At 39.4% G+C, this 19,625-nt stretch overlaps 1 protein-coding gene across 7 annotated transcripts in view; it reads right to left on the bottom strand.

The window, feature by feature from the left end:
* Nucleotides 1-19,625, bottom strand: part of LOC126334604 (uncharacterized) — a 270,217-nt gene that overhangs the window by 116,682 nt on the left and 133,910 nt on the right. For all 7 annotated transcript variants that reach the window (XM_049997000.1, XM_049997005.1, XM_049997002.1 and 4 more), the window contains one exon: nt 13,895-14,032. In XM_049997000.1, the coding sequence (XP_049852957.1) occupies nt 13,895-14,032 (138 nt within the window). The remainder of the gene's footprint in view (nt 1-13,894; nt 14,033-19,625) is intronic.

The following is a 19,625-nucleotide window of genomic DNA, read 5'->3' as shown; positions in this document are numbered from 1 at the left end:
CACCATTTCATCAAACATTCATAGCCTTCTCCATGTCACCAAATGCTTTTTGAAATACATGACTTTTTTGTGCTGGGAAGGTATTCTTATTCTTAGTGGAACAACTATCATTGCTTGAACCACAACTCTGAATTACTATCAAAAAGTCAATATCATGCAAATGAATGTCCATGAAATTATATGAGCAAATTACACATACGCAGGACTTCTCGAGAATTAGGTGATGTTGACTACATATCATGTACTTCCTATTGCACCACTGCAAGACAAAGAACTTTAATTGGATTCCACATTACTATGAAGCTCTGGTACTTAGATAAAGGTACTTTCTATTAAAAGTAACACACGAAGGAAACACAATGAACATAAAACTAAATGTCCATTGTTAACAAAAGGTTTGAAATTATTGTTATTTCTGGATACAAAGTGAGTTGCAAATTCAAATGAATTGTACTCAGGAACAACTCTGTGTAGAAACTACTAACAAAAACAGAAGATCACTTTACAAACTAGAATCAGGATGGGTTCACTAATTCAGCTGCAGGTAGAGCTGTGTGCCAACCACGTTGCCCACATGCAGTCTACTCGGACACTGCCAGGGGTATGCATTTCTCCAACCACCTGGTAGACAATGAAGCTGACAATTTTCAACATTTTCTTAAATGCCTGTAATGTGTAGCAGATAACACTTTGATAACAGATTTATTTGGTTGTATTCAGTCCATGGAAAATAATTCAGTGCAGGTTCTGACATGTCAGAACGGACCATGCCCTTAAAAGTCTTATTATTCTTAGCTGCAGTACTTGAGAGGTTGCCGCTAAACTAGAATACAATCAAAAGATTTAAAAATCACCCACAGAAAGAGCGTAGTACAGGGTTTCTGTCTGTGGACACTGTATTGTTGATGGCTATCGGAAAAAGAATAACGCTTAACACACTCCCTGAGTGACAGCATTCCCCTGGATATGTCAGTCGGAGAGTTGACTGCCAACTTTGAACCAAAATACCATCCTGGAAGAAAGGATCACACTATAATGGAAATGTAACTCTGGAAGCCCCATTCAATTACTTGTTAATATTATATTGTATCTCCATGTAGTGTCACAGACCTTCTCAATACAAAAAATTCTCCTAAACAAAATAGCCTATTTTACCTCTGTCTCAAGGAGTACTGGATTACTGAATGTATAGTAAGTAGTACCTTTAGAACGAAACTGAAGGCTGTAGAGAAATTTTCTAATTTGTAGAGTCCATACTGAGCAGCTGTTGATCATTTGCTTCCTTCTCTTTCCTATATGACAAGTATGTGCTAAACTGTGATAACTACTTAGACTGGTACAATTCTTCCCCACTTTCAGGAGAGGGATCATGATGGTTTCCCTCTAAGAATCAGCATATTGTCCTTCAGATTATATCCTGTTAAAAGCATGAGGTGGTAGTTCTTTAACTTAATATTCAAATGTAGCAACATGCTGCAGCACACTTCGTCTAGCCATTGTTATATTGCGAGCCACAGATAGAGCATTCTCTAGCTCTTCCATACAAAAGCGCTGGTTCTAGTTTCTGGTGTTACTGGAGCTAATGTCCAATCATGTCCTCTCACCAAACCATCATATACATTGGAATGTGGCATCATGATTAGCGTGACATCTAATTTGTTCCAACTATTCCGCCACAGACTATGCTACAACTTCTGGCTGATTACAGCACCACTGTATTGTACAGCCAGTGCAGTGCATGTATTTTTTCCCAGTATATGTATTATTTCCCACTGGTTTTTCTCATCACCTCCTATACCTCTGTTGATGGTGTCAAATGCTTAATAGAATATAAAAATTTCTGACATACCAGCTTTTTGCTCTCTCTGATAATGTGCTGAATTTTTGCCATGCAATGCCAAAGGTTGCAAAATTGTTGGCAGATAGGTTACGTGGAACTTATGCATTGCTGCCCACTTGCACCAGATGACTGAACGGATTTCTTTGTTCAATCGTAGGACTGGCTGTCTACTAAGTTTAATCAGTAACTTTGGTATGGAGTCATCATAAGCCATATGGATGATTATAATGTGCCCTATAATGTAGTGCATGTTGGAGTGTTGTATGAATACAGCCAGGTTTCTGTAAACTGTCTAGTTGCCTTTGTTTATCATTCCTTTAGTCGACTTGGTGGCTGGTGATGATGTATCACGCAGATCAATTCAAATGGGAAAATGGTGGCTAGAATGTAATTCATTTGCCACTTTCAAATAACAGTATTAGCAAGTTTAGGAGGCCAAAGTTACAGATCAATGGCTGTGAATGGTCCATTTACAGTGTCGATGTGTCATTTTCCCTGTACTGGGCAGACACACATCATTCAGCAAGAGGAACCTCTCACCTAACAGACCCCTGGGACATTTGTATGTAGAACCCCAGAGCATGTGATGCACAATGAAATCTCTTAGAAGGAAAAAGGGATGGGTGAGTTCATGGATCAGGTCCTCAATGGTATCATTGCACGTGTTTGCTAAGTGGTAGGTGCATGTAACACATAGTATTGTAATGATGTGTTAACTACAACAGCTACTGCCTGAATATATGTGATGGGGGTAACAAGTGCAGAACAGCATTTGTCACAGTTGGTCCCCTCATCTGACTAAATTGAATTCCTTGTTACATCATAGGACTGACTGCCTTCCTGAGGTTGTCTGAAGATTTGAAATGCATATTTTGTGCATGTAGTCACAAAGACCTATCCTATGTTGACAGCTTTAATTCTTCCACATTTGTTCTTAAACCATTCACACTCTACTGCAGTATAGGAGCCATTGATATGGAGGATTTTCTTTTCCATGTCCCTCAAGCTTGGTGACAAATGTTGAACAGTGAGTGGGAAACTAAGATAACCTGCCACTTCATCAGCATATATATCCAGTTTCACAGTTCCATTTCAGAGTAATCTTGATCAGTTGTGCCAGGTTTCTTTGGAAATAGTTTGTTTTTGGGCATTACTTTGCTTTTTGTTGTCATGATGCAGGAGTACCCAATTTGGTTATTGCAGTGGGACAAGATTGCAGAAGGAGACCTAATGATTGGCTATAGAATGCAGTGTTCAGGTAAAATTTTTATTGAGACTTCGAGATTCTTTGTTTCTTTGTTACAAGCTTAAATGCTGGCAGACTGCCCACACTCTTACAACTGAAAGTGATACGCTGACATGTTAAAATTCTCACATTGCTGAACAAGGGACACCTTCAGTGGTCTTTGTTCCCCCTCCCACTCTTTGACCAATGGGGTAGTGTAAGAGGAGTTCCATGGTGCCTCAAGCATGGTCATGCAGAGGACTCTGAAACGACGTGACATGCTCTTGCTCGCCAGCACTTGTACTGCTAACTCTCTCCTCTCCCCCTCTCCGAAGCTATGAGTTACATCTCAGTCAGAGGGACCACATCTCCCCTTCCCTAAGCACCAATGTATACCACTTTTTGGGGAACAGACCTCTTCGGGTGTACATTTCTGGAAGTTAATCTTTTATTATTCTTTTGACTACCCTGTCCCAGATGGCTACTTCCTCACTACTCACACCACCTTCTAGACATCTGGAGTCAGATACATGGGATCCATTCTCACCATCTAATCTGGAATAGTGGTCCTTTAGCAGCTGGTTGCTGTTAGTATTGCTCGTTAGTAAAGGGCAGGCACTTTTGGTGCAGCCTGTAGCCACCTATGGCTCATGCTAGCCGCAATGCGAACCACATGGACTTTGTCCACATCACGTAGTGCATAGAGCCCGTGTTGCACGTCTGACACATGTACATGGGTGTGCTATCCCACCGATGTGTGAGATGCCCTGGCTTGCTTTGTGGCCACTGCTGCATCCGGTTGTGATGAATTCTGGTTGGCAGCTGCTCTGTCACCGTCTGGGCCCCATTCATCTCGATGCCAGTCACTGTCTGCTCAATGTCGATGCTGGCCTGCATTAAATGTCCCTGCTGCCTGTTCCTGCCACCACTGTGAGGGTCCCGCACTTGACACACATCATCCTTGCTTCACCGCCACTAACCCAGGTATCCTGCTTTTTGTGCTGTAGTAACACACTGCTTCTGTTGCTGCAATCCCCAAGTGATGCTACCGATGTGTCATTAGCCATTGCTTTTGAATCCTGTCCCTGATCTGCCAATGAATGTACATGCCATGTAGCAGCCAGAATGAGTAGAGACCCTTCACCCTGTATGGTTCTCTTTACTTCCTGTGCTATTTTGAGTCACTATTGTTAACTGTTGGCCTCATTTGTTATAATTAGATACCAGATTATATGCATCTGCATGTTGCATATGCATTTGCATATTTGGCTCCTTTTCACAAGTTACTTCATACTTTATCTAGAAGCTAGTGACAATGCATATTTTCACTCTACGTTTACAGTATTTTAAAGATTTGGTTGGGCAGTCTCTAGCTCGATCTAGTTTCGATGTCTCACACATTGATATGACCTAGAACTGCATGCAATTGCTACCCGAGAGGCAGTGAAATCATTACAGACAAGGAACATGAACAGGCAGGCAGAGTCAGTGCTCCTGCGCCCGTGCCCCCAGTTAATCCCCTCCACTGTCATACCGTACGCGTCGGCAACAATTAAATTAAACTGTGCAAGCTTTTAGACACATGTCCACCATTTCACTTTAGGTTTCTATTTACTTGCACACAGTTGAACATGTTTACGTGTAGTGTGGAACGTGTTGTGAGCCATGCCGCCCGAAAAAAGAAACGACGTTTCATGGATAGCTGACCATCCTGGAACATTTACATACAACGGAGTTGTTTTATATTGTCGAGTTTGCGAGAAAAACATTTTGTGCAAAAAAAAATGTTTCAAATAGACCAGCATGTCAAGACAAGTCTTCATATTGCAGGAATGCAGGAGAAAGTACCACAGCAACAACTTCTGATAACAGCAAGTTGCAGTAGCTGTTACGTGCCCAAAGATAACCAAAAAGGTCTGTTTAACATGGATCTATGTGAAGCATTCATTGCAAGCAGTTTTCCTCTTCACAAACTTACAAAAACCTATCCTCAAAGGCTTCCTGTGCAAATATTGCTTAAATCAAAATATACCAGATGAATCAACGTTGCATAAAAACTACATATGGACAATTTACATAAATGTTCTGAAGGAATACAAAGTGAACTCTAGGACAGCATTATCTGGATTTCAGCTGTAGAAACTACAGACACTTGTGGCCATTACATTGCAAATTTAATCACTGGTGCTGTAAAAGAAGAATCTTCTTCTTCCTATTCAGCAGCCTGCAGAAAACTTGAAAAAGTAAATTATTCTACAATCACCAGATTTGTGAATGAGGGTATTACAAAAATATTTCCAGAACCTTCTGCAGATCAAAGGGTGTTTCTGTTTATTTCAGATGCTGCTCCCTTTATGATCAAGGCAGGAAAAGCCCTCCAAGTATTTTTCCCAATTTTATTCATGTGACGTGCTTTGCTCATGGAGTACATGGCCTTGCTGAAGAAGTATGTTCCATGTTTGTGACTTTAAATAAACTTATTTCATCCACAAAGAAAGTGTTTCTAAAGGTTCCTGCTGTCATCAAGACCTACAAAGAAAAACCACCAGATGTACCTTTACCTCCCAAACCAGTGGTAGCTCATTGGGGTATGTGGGTCGAAGCTGTGTTGTTCTACAATAAACATTTCGAGGCCATTAGAGGGTTAGTAAATGACTTCGATCATGCAGAGGCTTTGACAATTTGCCACAGAAAGGAAGTTTTTAATGATTCCAGTATTAAAAAGGACATTGCTTTGATTAGCACTCATTTTTCCAAAATACCTGTGACTATTAAAAAACTTGAAACTCAAGGTTTGGCACTGAATGAATCTATTCAGTTAATGGATAAAATTATTGTAGTGAACTCTTCATTGCCCAATGTATTCCCAAGAACACGTAAAGAAAAGTTTGAAAACATTTTAAACCAATAACCTAGGCTTTGAACCCTTGTTACAAATTGATAGTTTTATTAATGGGACAGGTGAACTTTTACCAGAAACCATAAGTGTCAACATAGCACCCAAATTCAAATACTGGCCAGTTATCTCAGTTGACATAGAATGGTCCTTTTCTACTCATAAAAATGTTTTGAATGATTGAAGACAATCTTCCTACCGACCATTTGGAACAGCACTTTATCATTTATGTTTACAATAGTAGAAAATATGTAAAATAAATTGTAAATGATGCTCTGACCTAATAATATTAATTAAAAGTTAATGCTGTTAAAAAATCATGATTTTATGTTGCTTTCTAAATAAAATATAATGGAGTTTTTGAGTATGCCCTCTGCGCACGATATATCTCCAAGTTGGTCCTGTACATATCGATTGTTTCGCTGTGACTCACCTGCATCACATCTACTTGTTATCAACAATAACAGCAAAGAAGGAACAATTTTTGAAACATGGTATGCATCTGCATTTTCAAAATTTGTAGAAAATAAACCCAGAATGGCCCCTTCCTAACCTCTACCAGAAAGTGTTCATAAAATGATATCAGCGTTCTAAGTGTACCGATTTTTCACATGGCTGACGCTCTTCCTCGTAATTCATAAGCTCAGGTTCGACTCTGAGATATAATGCAAGCAGTGACTACCATGTTTTATTATTATTTGATCTTGCATATTTCGACACTTTCCATGCCATGCATTTATTAAGCGTTTTTCATGCATATTTCAAGGTTTTTATTATGCATATAATCCGGTCTCTATTTATAACCATCCCTCCAACACAGTCTCAGGCCAACAGTATCTCTCACTGAGGACAATGATGATGATGATGGAGCCTTGCAAAGGAAACTGCATAACTTCCTGGTTAAAAAAATGAATTAGAAAAGCACAATGTTAATTTGCAAGGACAATCAGCCACAATAAATTTAGATTTCAATGTTCAAGCTACCTTTGGTGAAGTTAGAGAAGGCAAAAGTAGTTCAGCTACGACCTGCCTATCATTGAAAATAATTTTTCTGCAGTTAATTTTATTCCTTTCTCCTGGGAAAAACCCAAAGAGAATAAGGAATCATTTTTGCAAAATGTTCATGCCATGACTGGGGTGGGCTACCTGATACAAAACATATCCTTGATCTAGATATCACCCACAATGATGTACTCCTAGCAAAACCAGAAAAGCATGCAACTGATGTCTTTATTTGCAGCACTAATCCACAAACTGGAGGGGAAGTCAAAGTAGCCTCCCCCACACCACTCCATGAAACAGTCCACAACGTATTATTACAGGAAGAAGTTGTACACTTTGTTGCCGACCCAGCACGTAATAATGAACTGCACTGAGTGTTTGCTAATGAACCAGTTTGTGGTCAATGTAAGCACGCCAATCATATAGCTGGTACATGCTTAGCAATGTATTGTCCTAAGTGCTGAGAGTTTGGGCATTTACGATTGCACTGCTCACAAAAATGAAACCGTTCATTCCATAGTCGAGGTGGTCATTGCTGTGGCTGAGGAAATGCACATTTTAATTAGAGAAATTGCATGGAGCAGGCACTGTCACCCAACCTCACCACTGGTAAATTCAGTTAACACCATAAATTACTGAAGGTTGAAGGAAGTAGTAAATGTGATTGTGAAGGGAGAAATTCAAGAAAAACTGAGCCAAATTTTGTTGGATACGGGCACCCAGATAATTCTAGTGTTTGTTTCTCCTGATGACAAGCACCCCTTATGAGCTTGAGATGGAAGTAGAAAGGCAGAGAAGGCCTGGTTTTGACATCATACTGGGAAATGACTTCCTGCGCCACAATTCATTATTTTGGCAGTGACAGTGCCTCACAGATGTGAGGAAATCTGGGAAATGATGCCACTTCCCAAAATTCTGATACACCGTGTATCTTGGTGTTGAAAATCACCACCCCTGCAACAATAACTGTTGGCACTGGAAGAGTTCTCTGGTTGACAGTCAAAATGCAGGAGCATAAGGGAAACGTCGCCGAAAATGAAGTTCTCAACAGAATGCAAATACACTTGAGAAAATCCAGTGCAGAGTAAAAATTGTGCGAGAAAAAGCAAGAATCCCAGTGTATATAGACAATTTTGGAATCCATAATGCAATAACACCAAAAGGAACCACACTAGCTGGTAGGCAAGAAATAACCAAGAATGTAGAACCCATTACCAAAAGTGTGTTACAAAATGAGCAAAATCATTACAGGTCTCAGTTTTACATATTATCACGTCACTTCTTAAGCAGCAATTACAGAATAAGCTGTCTCATTTCACTGAATCAGTTGTTGTTGTTGTCTTCAGTCCTGAGACTGGTTTGATGCAGCTCTCCATGCTACTCTATCCTGTGCAAGCTGCTTCATCTCCCAGTACCTACTACAACCTACATCCTTCTGAATCTGCTTAGTGTACTCATCTCTCGGTCTCCCTCTACGATTTTTACCCTCCACACTGCCCTCCAATGCTAAATTTGTGATCCCTTGATGCCTCAAAACATGTCCTACCAACCGATCCCTTCTTCTAGTCAAGTTGTGCCACAAACTTCTCTTCACCCCAATCCTATTCAATACCTCCTCATTAGTTACGTGATCTATCCACCTTATCTTCAGTATTCTTCTGTAGCACCACATTTCGAAAGCTTCTATTCTCTTCTTGTCCAAACTAGTTATCGTCCATGTTTCACTTCCATACATGGCTACACTCCAAACAAATATTTTCAGAAATGATTTCCTGACACTTAAATCTATATTCGATGTTAACAAATTTCTCTTCTTCAGAAACGCTTTCCTTGCCATTGCCAGTCTACATTTTATATCCTCTCTACTTCGACCATCATCAGTTATTTTACTTCCTAAATAGCAAAACTCCTTTACTGCTTTAAGTGTCTCTTTTCCTAATCTAATTCCCTCAGCATCACCCGATTTAATTTGACTACATTCCATTATCCTCGTTTTGCTTTTGTTGATGTTCATCTTATATCCTCCTTTCAAGACACTGTCCATTCCGTTCAACTGCTCTTCCAAGTCCTTTGCCGTCTCTGACAGAATTACAATGTCATCGGCGAACCTCAAAGTTTTTACTTCGTCTCCATGAATTTTAATACCTACTCCAAATTTTTCTTTTGTTTCCTTTACTGCTTGCTCAATATACAGATTGAATAACATCGGGGAGAGGCTACAACCCTGTCTCACTCCTTTCCCAACCACTGCTTCTCTTTCATGTCCCTCGACTCTTATGACTGCCATCTGGTTTCTGTACAAATTGTAAATAGCCTTTCGCTCCCTGTATTTTACCCCTGCCACCTTTAGAATTTGAAAAAGAGTATTCCAGTCAACATTGTCAAAAGCTTTCTCTAAGTCTACAAATGCTAGAAACGTAGGTTTGCCTTTTCTTAATCTTTCTTCAGAGCAACATTTATTCTAACGAATTTCAGTGGAACATTCATGGTTATTTGAAGAAAGGCAGTACCTGTCAGCTAATGATCTTGAATATCATGAAATCCTTACCAGAAATGCAAGACAAATTGCCCAGAAATTTTACAGAATTCTGTACCACTTACAGTCCGTTGTGGAAGAAATAATTCAACAACAGTTTGATGCCAGAATTATTCAATCACCAGCTAGCAACTGGCAGAGTTCGACGGTGATTGTCCCAAAAAAATCTATTAAAGGCGAAAAGACCTATCACCTTTGTGTAGACATGACAACTGTAAAATAGATCACTGCCCCTGATACTTATCTCTTGCCATATATTCATGAAATGTCATAGAGATTAGGAAATTGTGTTTTTTCACTATCCTCGATATGTGTTCAAGCTATCACCAGATCTGATAGCCCCTCAGGAGGGTTCAATTTGGATAGTGTCTTGGGGAGCTGGATCATTAGGAGTAGGATTAGGATCATTTTTCTTCATGGCAAAGTGATATTTCCAGCATATAGTACGAGTGTAGGACAGTAAATCTTTGACGAGGGCTGTTTGGTTGAATCTGTGAGTGGGGCTGAAGGTGAGGCCTTTGGATAGACAGAGGTTTCGGATTGGGAGAGAGGTTTGGAGGAAAGCTTAACTACTGAATTAGGGTGTTGTGGTTCCAGATTGTGTTGATTGAAATTTTGAGGTTTTGGAGGGAGTGGAGCTGGAAGTGGGAGATTAAGTAGATGGGAGAGACTGGGTTTGTGTGCAATGAGAAGAGGTTGAGGTTTGCTGGGAAGGTTGTGAAGGATGAGTGAGTTGCCTTTCCGGAGGTGGGAAACCAGGAGATTGGGTAGTTTTTTGAGGTGGAGGGTGGCATGCTGTTCTAATTTGCGGTTGGTCTGTAGGAGGATGCTCTGAAAGGAAAGGGAGAGGAAAGATTGAGGACTTTTATTAGGGATAGGAGTTGATGGATGTGTTCATTGGCTGAGATGATGTGTAGGTGAAGGATTAGGTGGGTGAGGGCAATGGATTGTTCAGTTTGGAACTGGTATAGGGACTGATGGAAAGAAGGGTTGCAGCCAGAGATGGGAACTTTAAGTGTGAGGCCTTTGGGGGTAATGCCAAATGTCAGACAAGCCTGAGTAAATAAAATATGGGAGCATAATCTGGCTAGGGCGAAGGCATGTTTGCGGAGGGAATGTAAATAAAACTTAATGGGGTCGTTGTGGGGGTGATGTGTGGGTGACATGGTATTAGAAGGTGGGAAGTGTAACATGAGGCTGAAATGAAAATGAAAATAAAAATATATGGGGAGAGATAAAGGTAAACTAGAAAGCAACTGGAGATCTGGTGTGAAAAAAGGTGAAAAAGTGTTGGTTAAAGCTGGGCTATGTTGATCCTGTGGTTAACTTGGGTTGGTAGAAAACGATGTGCATAAAGGTTAGGTGGTTGTGTTGTCGCCAGACACGTAAAAGGATGGAGAAAATTTCGAAAAAACCACGTGTAAATGTATTAAAAGAAGTGGTTTTATGGTGGCAGATTATGGAAATGAGGCTAACAATTGTCTGATGAAGAAATAATGACGTTAAAACCTGTGGGAAGCGGCTAAAAATGATCAGTGATGTGGGAAAAACGGAAATGGAAATAAAGCGAAAGTTATTAGAACTAGCCGAAACGGTTGTTTAATAAGTGAAAGGAACTGTGTGTGAACTAGAAACGGTGGTTTTATAGCAGCGATAGTGTTGACAGCGGAAATTTTTTTTTGTTATGGTTTGGAAGTGGGTTACGTATTATTGAGTATATATAGGCGGGATAAATTTGTATAGTAGGTTACGGTAATAAGGAGAAGGTTAATACAAAGTAAAACTACTGGCAAAAACAGAAAGAGAAAATAAGATGACAGAAAAGATTTCGAAATGCAACAGTGACAATAACAAATGTAGTTGTTGGGTTCAAATTAATGATATGAATATAATAGAGGGAAACATTCCACATGGGAAAAATATATCTAAAAACAAAGATGATGTGACTTACCAAACAAAAGCGCTGGCAGGTCGATAGACACACAAACAAACACAAACACACACACAAAATTCAAGGTTTCGCAACCAACGCTTGCTTCTTCAGGAAAGAGGGAAGGAGAGGGAAAGACGAAAGGATGTGGGTTTTAAGGGAGAGGGTAAGGAGTCATTCCAATCCTGGGAACGGAAAGACTTACCTTAGGGGGGAAAAAAGGACAGGCATACAACGTGCGCACACGCGCGCACACACACACACACACACACACACACACACACACACACACACTTGTAAAGGCAAAGAGTTTGGGCAGAGACGTCAGTCGAGGCGGAAGTACAGAGGCAAAGATGTTGAAAGACAGGTGAGGTATGTGTGACGGTAACTTGAAACTAGTGGAGGTTGAGGCCTGGCGGATAACGAGAAGAGAGGATATACTGAAGGGCAAGTTCCCATCTCTGGAGTTCTGACAGGTTGGTGTTAGTGGGAAGTATCCAGATAACCTGGATGGTGTAGCACTGTGTCAAGATATGCTGGCTGTGCACCAAGGCATGTTTAGCCACAGGGTGATCCTCATTACCAACAAACACTGCCTGCCTGTGTCCATTCATGTGAATGGACAGTTTGTTGCTGGTCATTCCCACCTAGAAAGCTTCACAGTGTAGGCAGGTCAGTTGGTAAATCACATGGGTGCTTTCACACGTGGCTCTGCCTTTGATCGTGTACACCTTCCGGGTTACAGGACTGGAGTAGGTGGTGGTGGGAGGGTGCATAGGACAGGTTTTACACCGGGGGCGGTTACAAGGGTAGGAGCCAGAGGGTAGGGAAGGTGGTTTGGGGATTTCATAGGGATGAACCAAGAGGTTACAAAGGTTAGGTGGACGGCGGAAAGACACTCTTGGTGGAGTGGGGAGGATTTCGTGAAGGATGGGTCTCATTTCAGGGCAGGATTTGAGGAAGTCGTATCCCTGCTGGAGAGCCACATTCAGAGTCTGATCCAGTCCCGGAAAGTATCCTGTCACAAGTGGGGTACTTTTGTGGGAGGTTCTGGGTTTGAGGGGATGAGGAAGTGGCTCTGGTTATTTGCTTCTGTACCAGGTCGGGAGGGTAGTTGCGGGATGCGAAAGCTGTTTTCAGGTTGTTGGTGTAATGGTTCAGGAATTCCGGACTGGAGCAGATTTGTTTGCCACGAAGACCTAGGCTGTAGGGAAGGGACCGTTTGATGTGGAATGGGTGACAGCTGTCATAATGGAGGTATTGTTGCTTGTTGGTGGGTTTGATGTGGACGGACGTGTGAAGCTGGCCATTGGACAGATGGAGGTCAACGTCAAGGAAAGTGGCATGGGATTTGGAGTAGGACCAGGTGAATCTGATGGAACCAAAGGAGTTGAGGTTTGAGAGGAAATTCTGGGGTTCTTCTTTTTCGTCTTTGCCATCTCAGCGTTATAATACACATTTTATTTTATTTACATGATGTATTTTCCTCATAGCATGTAACTTGCAACTCGTCACTTCTAATTGTGACATCCACCGGGGCACATTTAGCTCATGTAACTTCTTGCTGCAGATGTCGCTGTTGAATGCCATCTATGTTGAACTAATTGTCATACCTAACCAGGCTATTACCAATATCACACACTGTTTACAAGCACATTATACTGATGATTAATATGTGAAGTATAATCTAGGGACCTGACTACTGGAGCCTGAACAGTGTGCTGCCAGAGGCTGCAAAAACAGTACACTGATGAGAGGTGCCTTTTTGCTCAGAGTCAAATGAGATAAGGTGCTATTTGAGAGTGCAGCTTGAGCAGTAAGCAGGTGTCTACACTTGGTGATGGAGTGCACAATTCCGTGCTGCCACCAGTTGAAGATGCTTTGGAGGGGCTGCCAAAGAATATACAAGCAGACCTCTCCAAAAATGTCAGTACCAGTAAAGACATGGAAGAGACTAGTCTATTCTGGAAGAAGGTCTAGATTAAAGTTCTTGTTATATGGTTGTTAACTGCAAATTGTGTAAGTTTATTTATGGAAATACATTGTTTAAAGCAAAGTCACGGTAAAAAATAATTTAAGTAGCTGAAGATAGCAGGAACCCCATTTCTATTTTGGGGAATAAACCTTTTCTGGGTTCAGTTTTTGGCAGTTAAATTTTTGTTTTCCGTTTAACCACCCTGATTCAGACGTCCACTCCCTCACCGTTCATGGCACCTTGTACAGCATGTTTGAGTGCTGTAGGTGGTAACAGTTATGCAGACAGGAAGATGTTGGACAGGGCAGATTAGCATGGAGAATTGCTTCAAAGCAGTCTAAGGACTGAAGACCACAACAATAATCGACATAAATTATAGCATCATGTCTGTTGTATTTCTAAATCCTATAACTACATTATGAGCAAAATTATCCAAATGGCACTAATAGAAACTACTGACTAAATGACAAGTAGGACAGAAATATATTACCTTCATCCATCTTGAAACATAGCCCAAATTAAGTTTACCACAAATATGATCTTCTGTTTCAATGTCTGGTCTTAATTGCAACTGATTTGAATTACAAGATGAAGAGACACAACAGTTATTTGAGCATCCTGGTTGTTGCTGAAAATAAAGAGTGGAATGTTCAGTGAGAAATGGTAATTGTGAGATATAGAGAATTATGGCACCACACTCTAATCACTGCTTGCTTGTAGCCAACTTGAATGCTAAATCAAGAATAGGTATAACAAAGAGATATAAAATTACTAAACACAAGAAACTGAGGCAGTTAAAAGCAAAGGGGTGTAGTGAGACAAGACCACAATTCTCAGAAAATGAGCTTCAAAGTTTGTATCAAATTGAAAATTCCATGTTCATTTGTTATACTGTCTAATGTAACCATCAAATGCAGTGGTTATTAATTAAGCTACACTTACAATATCTGTGAATTAAATTCAGAATACTGTGCTCAGTTCCTTTATCATTAATCTAGTTAACAGTTAACACCCCTATGCCTCCAAGGATGTTACTTATTTCCTCAAGACTCTCATCAATATCAAGTTGGGAAAGATTTAAAAGAATGTAATACAATATTTTGTCCATCCCATTTTCGTTTATTACATTAATCCAAACACATAACTTCTATGGATTACACATATAATGGAGTGGATACGGCAAATGCATAAACAATTTTACATACAAAAACGTAAGGAAAAGATAGACTGATACTCCCACAAAGATGATACATTGACTTTTGGACAGGCACAAATGAAAAGATGGTTACACATTTAGCTTATAGCTGCTGGAGATGGTCATCTTGCGGGCATGAGGTGTACTTGTATGTGTGAATCAATGTGAGCATGTGTATTTTCTTTATTGAAGAAGGCTTTGGTCGAAAGCTACATGTGTAACTGTCTGTTTGTCGTGTTTGTCTGCAACTCAAAGAGTCATCTTTACAGTGAAAAGCAATCTATTTTTTCCTTATATTGTTGATATCCCAACTTGGAGTTTCCATTGTTCAATGTTACATACACAAATTTCCAAGCAATCTCTTAGCACTACACATACTCTGATTTGTTTCTATTATGGGAAATGTCTATTCTGAGTAACACACATCCTCAGATGGCACCACCACCACCACCACCACCACCACCAACACCACCACATTGTATGCTTGGCCCTCAACTTGCTTGTGATCTGTTACATAAAGATGGCCACAAGTGTACACGTAACTTTAAACCGCTCTGCAGTTTTTGAGGACTTAATTTCAATCAAGTGTATTATTTGTGACGAAACAGTGCTAAATGGAATTAGAATATGCATATTTAAACATAAATGGTGCCATTCACACTGCTTTGCTCAAGATTTACAAATACAGTGTAAATGTGACATAAAGTGTAACGGCTGCGAGATGGCGAGTGAAAAGTGCTACGTGGGAAGAGAAGACAGCGTGCATGACGAACTTCAAAGAGAACTTGACATTATAAAAAAATATATTAAAACAATGGATAATTTTGTAATAACCATACAGGAACTGTCTGAATTGTCAAGGCAACAAGATCTCATTAATGCTAGCTATAAAATTCGTAGGTCTGCACAACCAAATGTACAAAGCGTAAACAGTGTGACTGTAACTAGAAATATGAACGAACTGATCACACAAAAAGACACAAGTGAATTAAACGCAAGAAAAGAAAGTGTTAATAGTGCATCTATGGATAAAAATATGAGCAAACTATCCACACAAAAATATACATGTGGATTAAACGGAGAAATACATAAGCAACAGACATATATTTTTGCAGATAGTCATGGGAGAGGATTTACGGAAATTATGAGAAGAAATCACCCAGACCTTAAAGTAACAGGCATCATCAAACCAGGTGCACCATTACGCGAAATTCTGAAAAACAGTGACAACATATTAATGACCCGTAACAGCTGCATCATAATAGGAGGCGCAAATGATGTTTACTGTAATGAAACCTGGCGTGCAACGAGAATCCTAAAGGAAACAAGCAAAAGGATGCCTCAAGTGCATTTCTACATTGTTAGTATCCCCAGGAGACACAATCTGATGGAAAACTCGTGCGTAAACATCGAGATTGTTACGGCAAAAAGGCTATTTGAGAAAATATGTAGAGGTTTCCAGAATACGACATTCGTAGAGATAAACTGCGTTCACAGAGAGCACTTCACAAGACATGGTCTCCACATGAACGTAAAAGGGAAAAAGATTATTAGTGCCAAAATATTTAAATATATTAATGAGTCATCTGTAATGGAAGTGCCTCCAATCCCAATTCCGCCAAAACAAGATTTGTCTGCAACAGTGGAACCATCATTATCTACAGTAGAGCTACAACAAACACCAGTAGCAGCAGCAAAGGCTCAGATATTCTCAGCAGCAGTGTTAGATAAACCAATAGCAGCAGAATCACTACAATCGTCAGCAGAGCTGTCGTCATCAGCAACAGCATCCAGAACAGCAGACCCCATAATACTACCTCAAGGCAATGAAAATGCATGTAAGGAAAACATACAAGGGTCATTAGCCGCAGCAACTAACAAAGAAGGCCAGTCACCAAGTCGGGGAGTACAGGAGCCACCAGCAACAGCAACTGCACAGAAGAGGTCCCTGAGGCCTGGGAGATCAACAGCAGAAGCAACTTCCAATCAAGACAGATGCCTGAGAACTAGGAGACCTGCTACACTAAGTGAGGATTTTTTATGGTACCGAGTAAGCAGAAAGAGAACATGGAAAAAGATGTAAGTAAAACTGTCCATCTTAAATACCAGTGTGACAATAGTGAGAGGAATATAAACACAGGACAAAGATACGATCCAAGCTTAATGACACAAACTGAAAAAAATTGTAGCACAGTACCAGAAGCAAAGGGAGCAAGTGAAGTGCTTAGTATATTACAAGAAGGGGAACTATTACATTAAAAGCCAACTGTTAGAATACTTCACCAAAATGTTCAATACATAAACAATAAAACAGAGGAACTAGAGGTAATATTACAGGAGTATAGGCCAAACATTCCAGTAGTTACAGAACATGGGCTAAAAGAAAATCCCATAAGAATGTACAACTTGAAGAATTATGTGCAAGTAGCCAGTTTTTGCAGAACTTCCTGCAAAGGTGGTGGGGTTGCAATTTTTTCTAACTATAAATCAACTAAAGTCATAGATATAACAAAATATGCTATAGAATTGAGCTTTGAAGCTACAGCACTGGAAACTAAAGTTGCTGGGAATTTATGTTGTGTATTAGGTTTGTATCAATCACCAAATGGTATAATTAAAACCTTCTTTGAACAGCTGGAAGATATAATCCAACACCTCTCAAAAACATATGCTTATTTGATCATTATAGGAGATCTGAACATAGACACGAGTAAAAATACAGGCAATACTAAGACCCTACTGGACTTATTGTGCATATATAAAATAAAAATAGATAAACCAACCAGAGTAACAAAGCATAGTGAAACTATAATTGATCATGTAATAACAAATATTCCTACATGCTATTGTGACACGCAGGTAATAAACTCCACATTAGCAGACCATTTTGCAATCACGATAGACATAAATATAAAGACTAGTGATTCACTGCAGAAGATATGGGAGATGAGAAGGCAGAACTACCCACATAACATAAATCTGCTAAAAAAGATGTTAGAGGCAGAAAACTGGGAAACAATATATGCAGCTAAAGATGCAAACACCAAATGGAACAAGTTATTTTCTTTATTCAATTATTATGATGTTGTTACATGTCCTGTTAGTAAAAGGCTTGTCAAACAGCAACAAAAAAAGAAAAGCTGGGTGACTGGAGAAATAATCCATGCCAGAAATAATCAGAGTGTATTATGACCTCTCCAAACAAAAACAAAATACTGAGGCGTACAACACACTGTATAAAATAAAAAAGAAAGAGTACTGTAGTTTTATCAGAGAAATTAAAGCATCATTCATCAGGATGACCATAGATAAGGGAAAGAACTACTCAAAAGGTTTATGGTCGTTCATTAATGAAGAGAGAGGAAAAGTAACAAATCGGGCAGAGGACATCTGCCCACTGATGAGTGGGAAAAGCAATGCAAACCATCTAGAAGTAGCCAATACTTTTAACAGATATTATATTACTGTAGCAGATGAATTAATAAGTCAAAATAAAACAAATGCAGTAAGTAAATTGTTAAACCCCCCACATACAAATCATACTATGGTTTTCATACCTACAACATATACAGAAGTGTCAAACCTAATAAAACAACTTACAATTAAACATTCATCTGGCTTGGATGGTGTCACATCACATCTCATAAAGGAATGCAGAGAATGAATATTAAAACCATTGACACACATGCTGAATGCTGCGATAGAAGAAGGTATATTTCCAGATTCACTGAAAGTAAGTAAAGTGAAGCCAATATTTAAAAAGGGGAACAGGGATGAATTAGGAAATTACAGGCCAATATCACTGATCTCAACATTTGCTAAAATCTATGAAATGACAATAAAGAATAGAATTGTAAATTTTATAACAAAGTACAGTATACTGCATTCATCACAACATGGTTTCAGAGAAGGGAAGTCCACAAAAACAGCATCAACAGATATAATTGAGCACATTCTTAATTTACTTGACAGGCAGCAAAAGACTTGTGGGATCTTTATGGACCTATCTAAGGCATCTGATTATGTGAACCACTCAAAATTTATGATGAAATTGTATCAGTATGGTATTAGAGGAAAATGCTATGACATACTTAAATCATACATTACAAATAGGAAACAATGCACAGAAATCAGACATACTAGTGGGGGAAATATAACAAACTACAGATCAGAATTACAAACAGTTAAACACGGTATGCTGCAAGGATCTGTGCTTGGGACAATACTATTTATACTCTATGTAAATGACTTCCATAGCTACATAAATCAGAAACTTATAATGTATGCTGATGACACACCAATCATTTGCACAGCAGACACAAAGGAGGAGCTTGAGAAGGAAGCTCTCCTGACTATCGAAAATGCAAATAAATATTTAATGCAAAACAACCTGTTTATGAATCAGTCTAAAACAATGAATGTAGTATTTCAGACCAAATATAGTGAAAATTATAATATAAATGTTAATATAAATGGAAAGACTATTAAAGAAGTAACCAGCACAAATTTTCTAGGAACTATAATAGACAAACATTTGGCATGGGGGGAGCACATAGATGCACTGTGTAAAAAGATAAACAGATCATCATGCATAAAACAGCTAAGACTGTGGATGATAAAGTCCTCAGATCAATGTATTATGGACTTGTCTTCCCACATTTGTCTCATTCAGTTCATATATGGGGAAGTGCAAAAGCCGGCTACCTCAAAAGAATATTCACAATTCAGAAAAGGGCAGTGAGATGCATTGCAAAAATTCCACCAAGACAGATGGCAGATGGTGAACATCGCTATCCTAGTTTTCATTGTCTCAAGTCAATAGAATCAAAAATCTTATCATCTTTGAGGGTAGTCTTATGATACATTGCACACAGGAGTGGCCTGAAATCATGAACTTGTGGTCAGTAGTCTTCAGCCAGGTGTACTTTATTATATATATATATATATATATATATCCAAAACTTAATGATTTCTTTGTTCTTGCTCTGATGCCTGCACTGTCACTAAAGGCAATGAGGGTCATTAC

The sequence above is a fragment of the Schistocerca gregaria genome, chromosome 2 (assembly GCF_023897955.1).
Source record: "Schistocerca gregaria isolate iqSchGreg1 chromosome 2, iqSchGreg1.2, whole genome shotgun sequence".
NCBI lineage: Eukaryota > Metazoa > Arthropoda > Insecta > Orthoptera > Acrididae > Schistocerca > Schistocerca gregaria.
The sequence above is the reverse complement of the archived record's forward strand: the minus strand, read 5'-3'. Positions and strand labels throughout refer to the sequence as shown.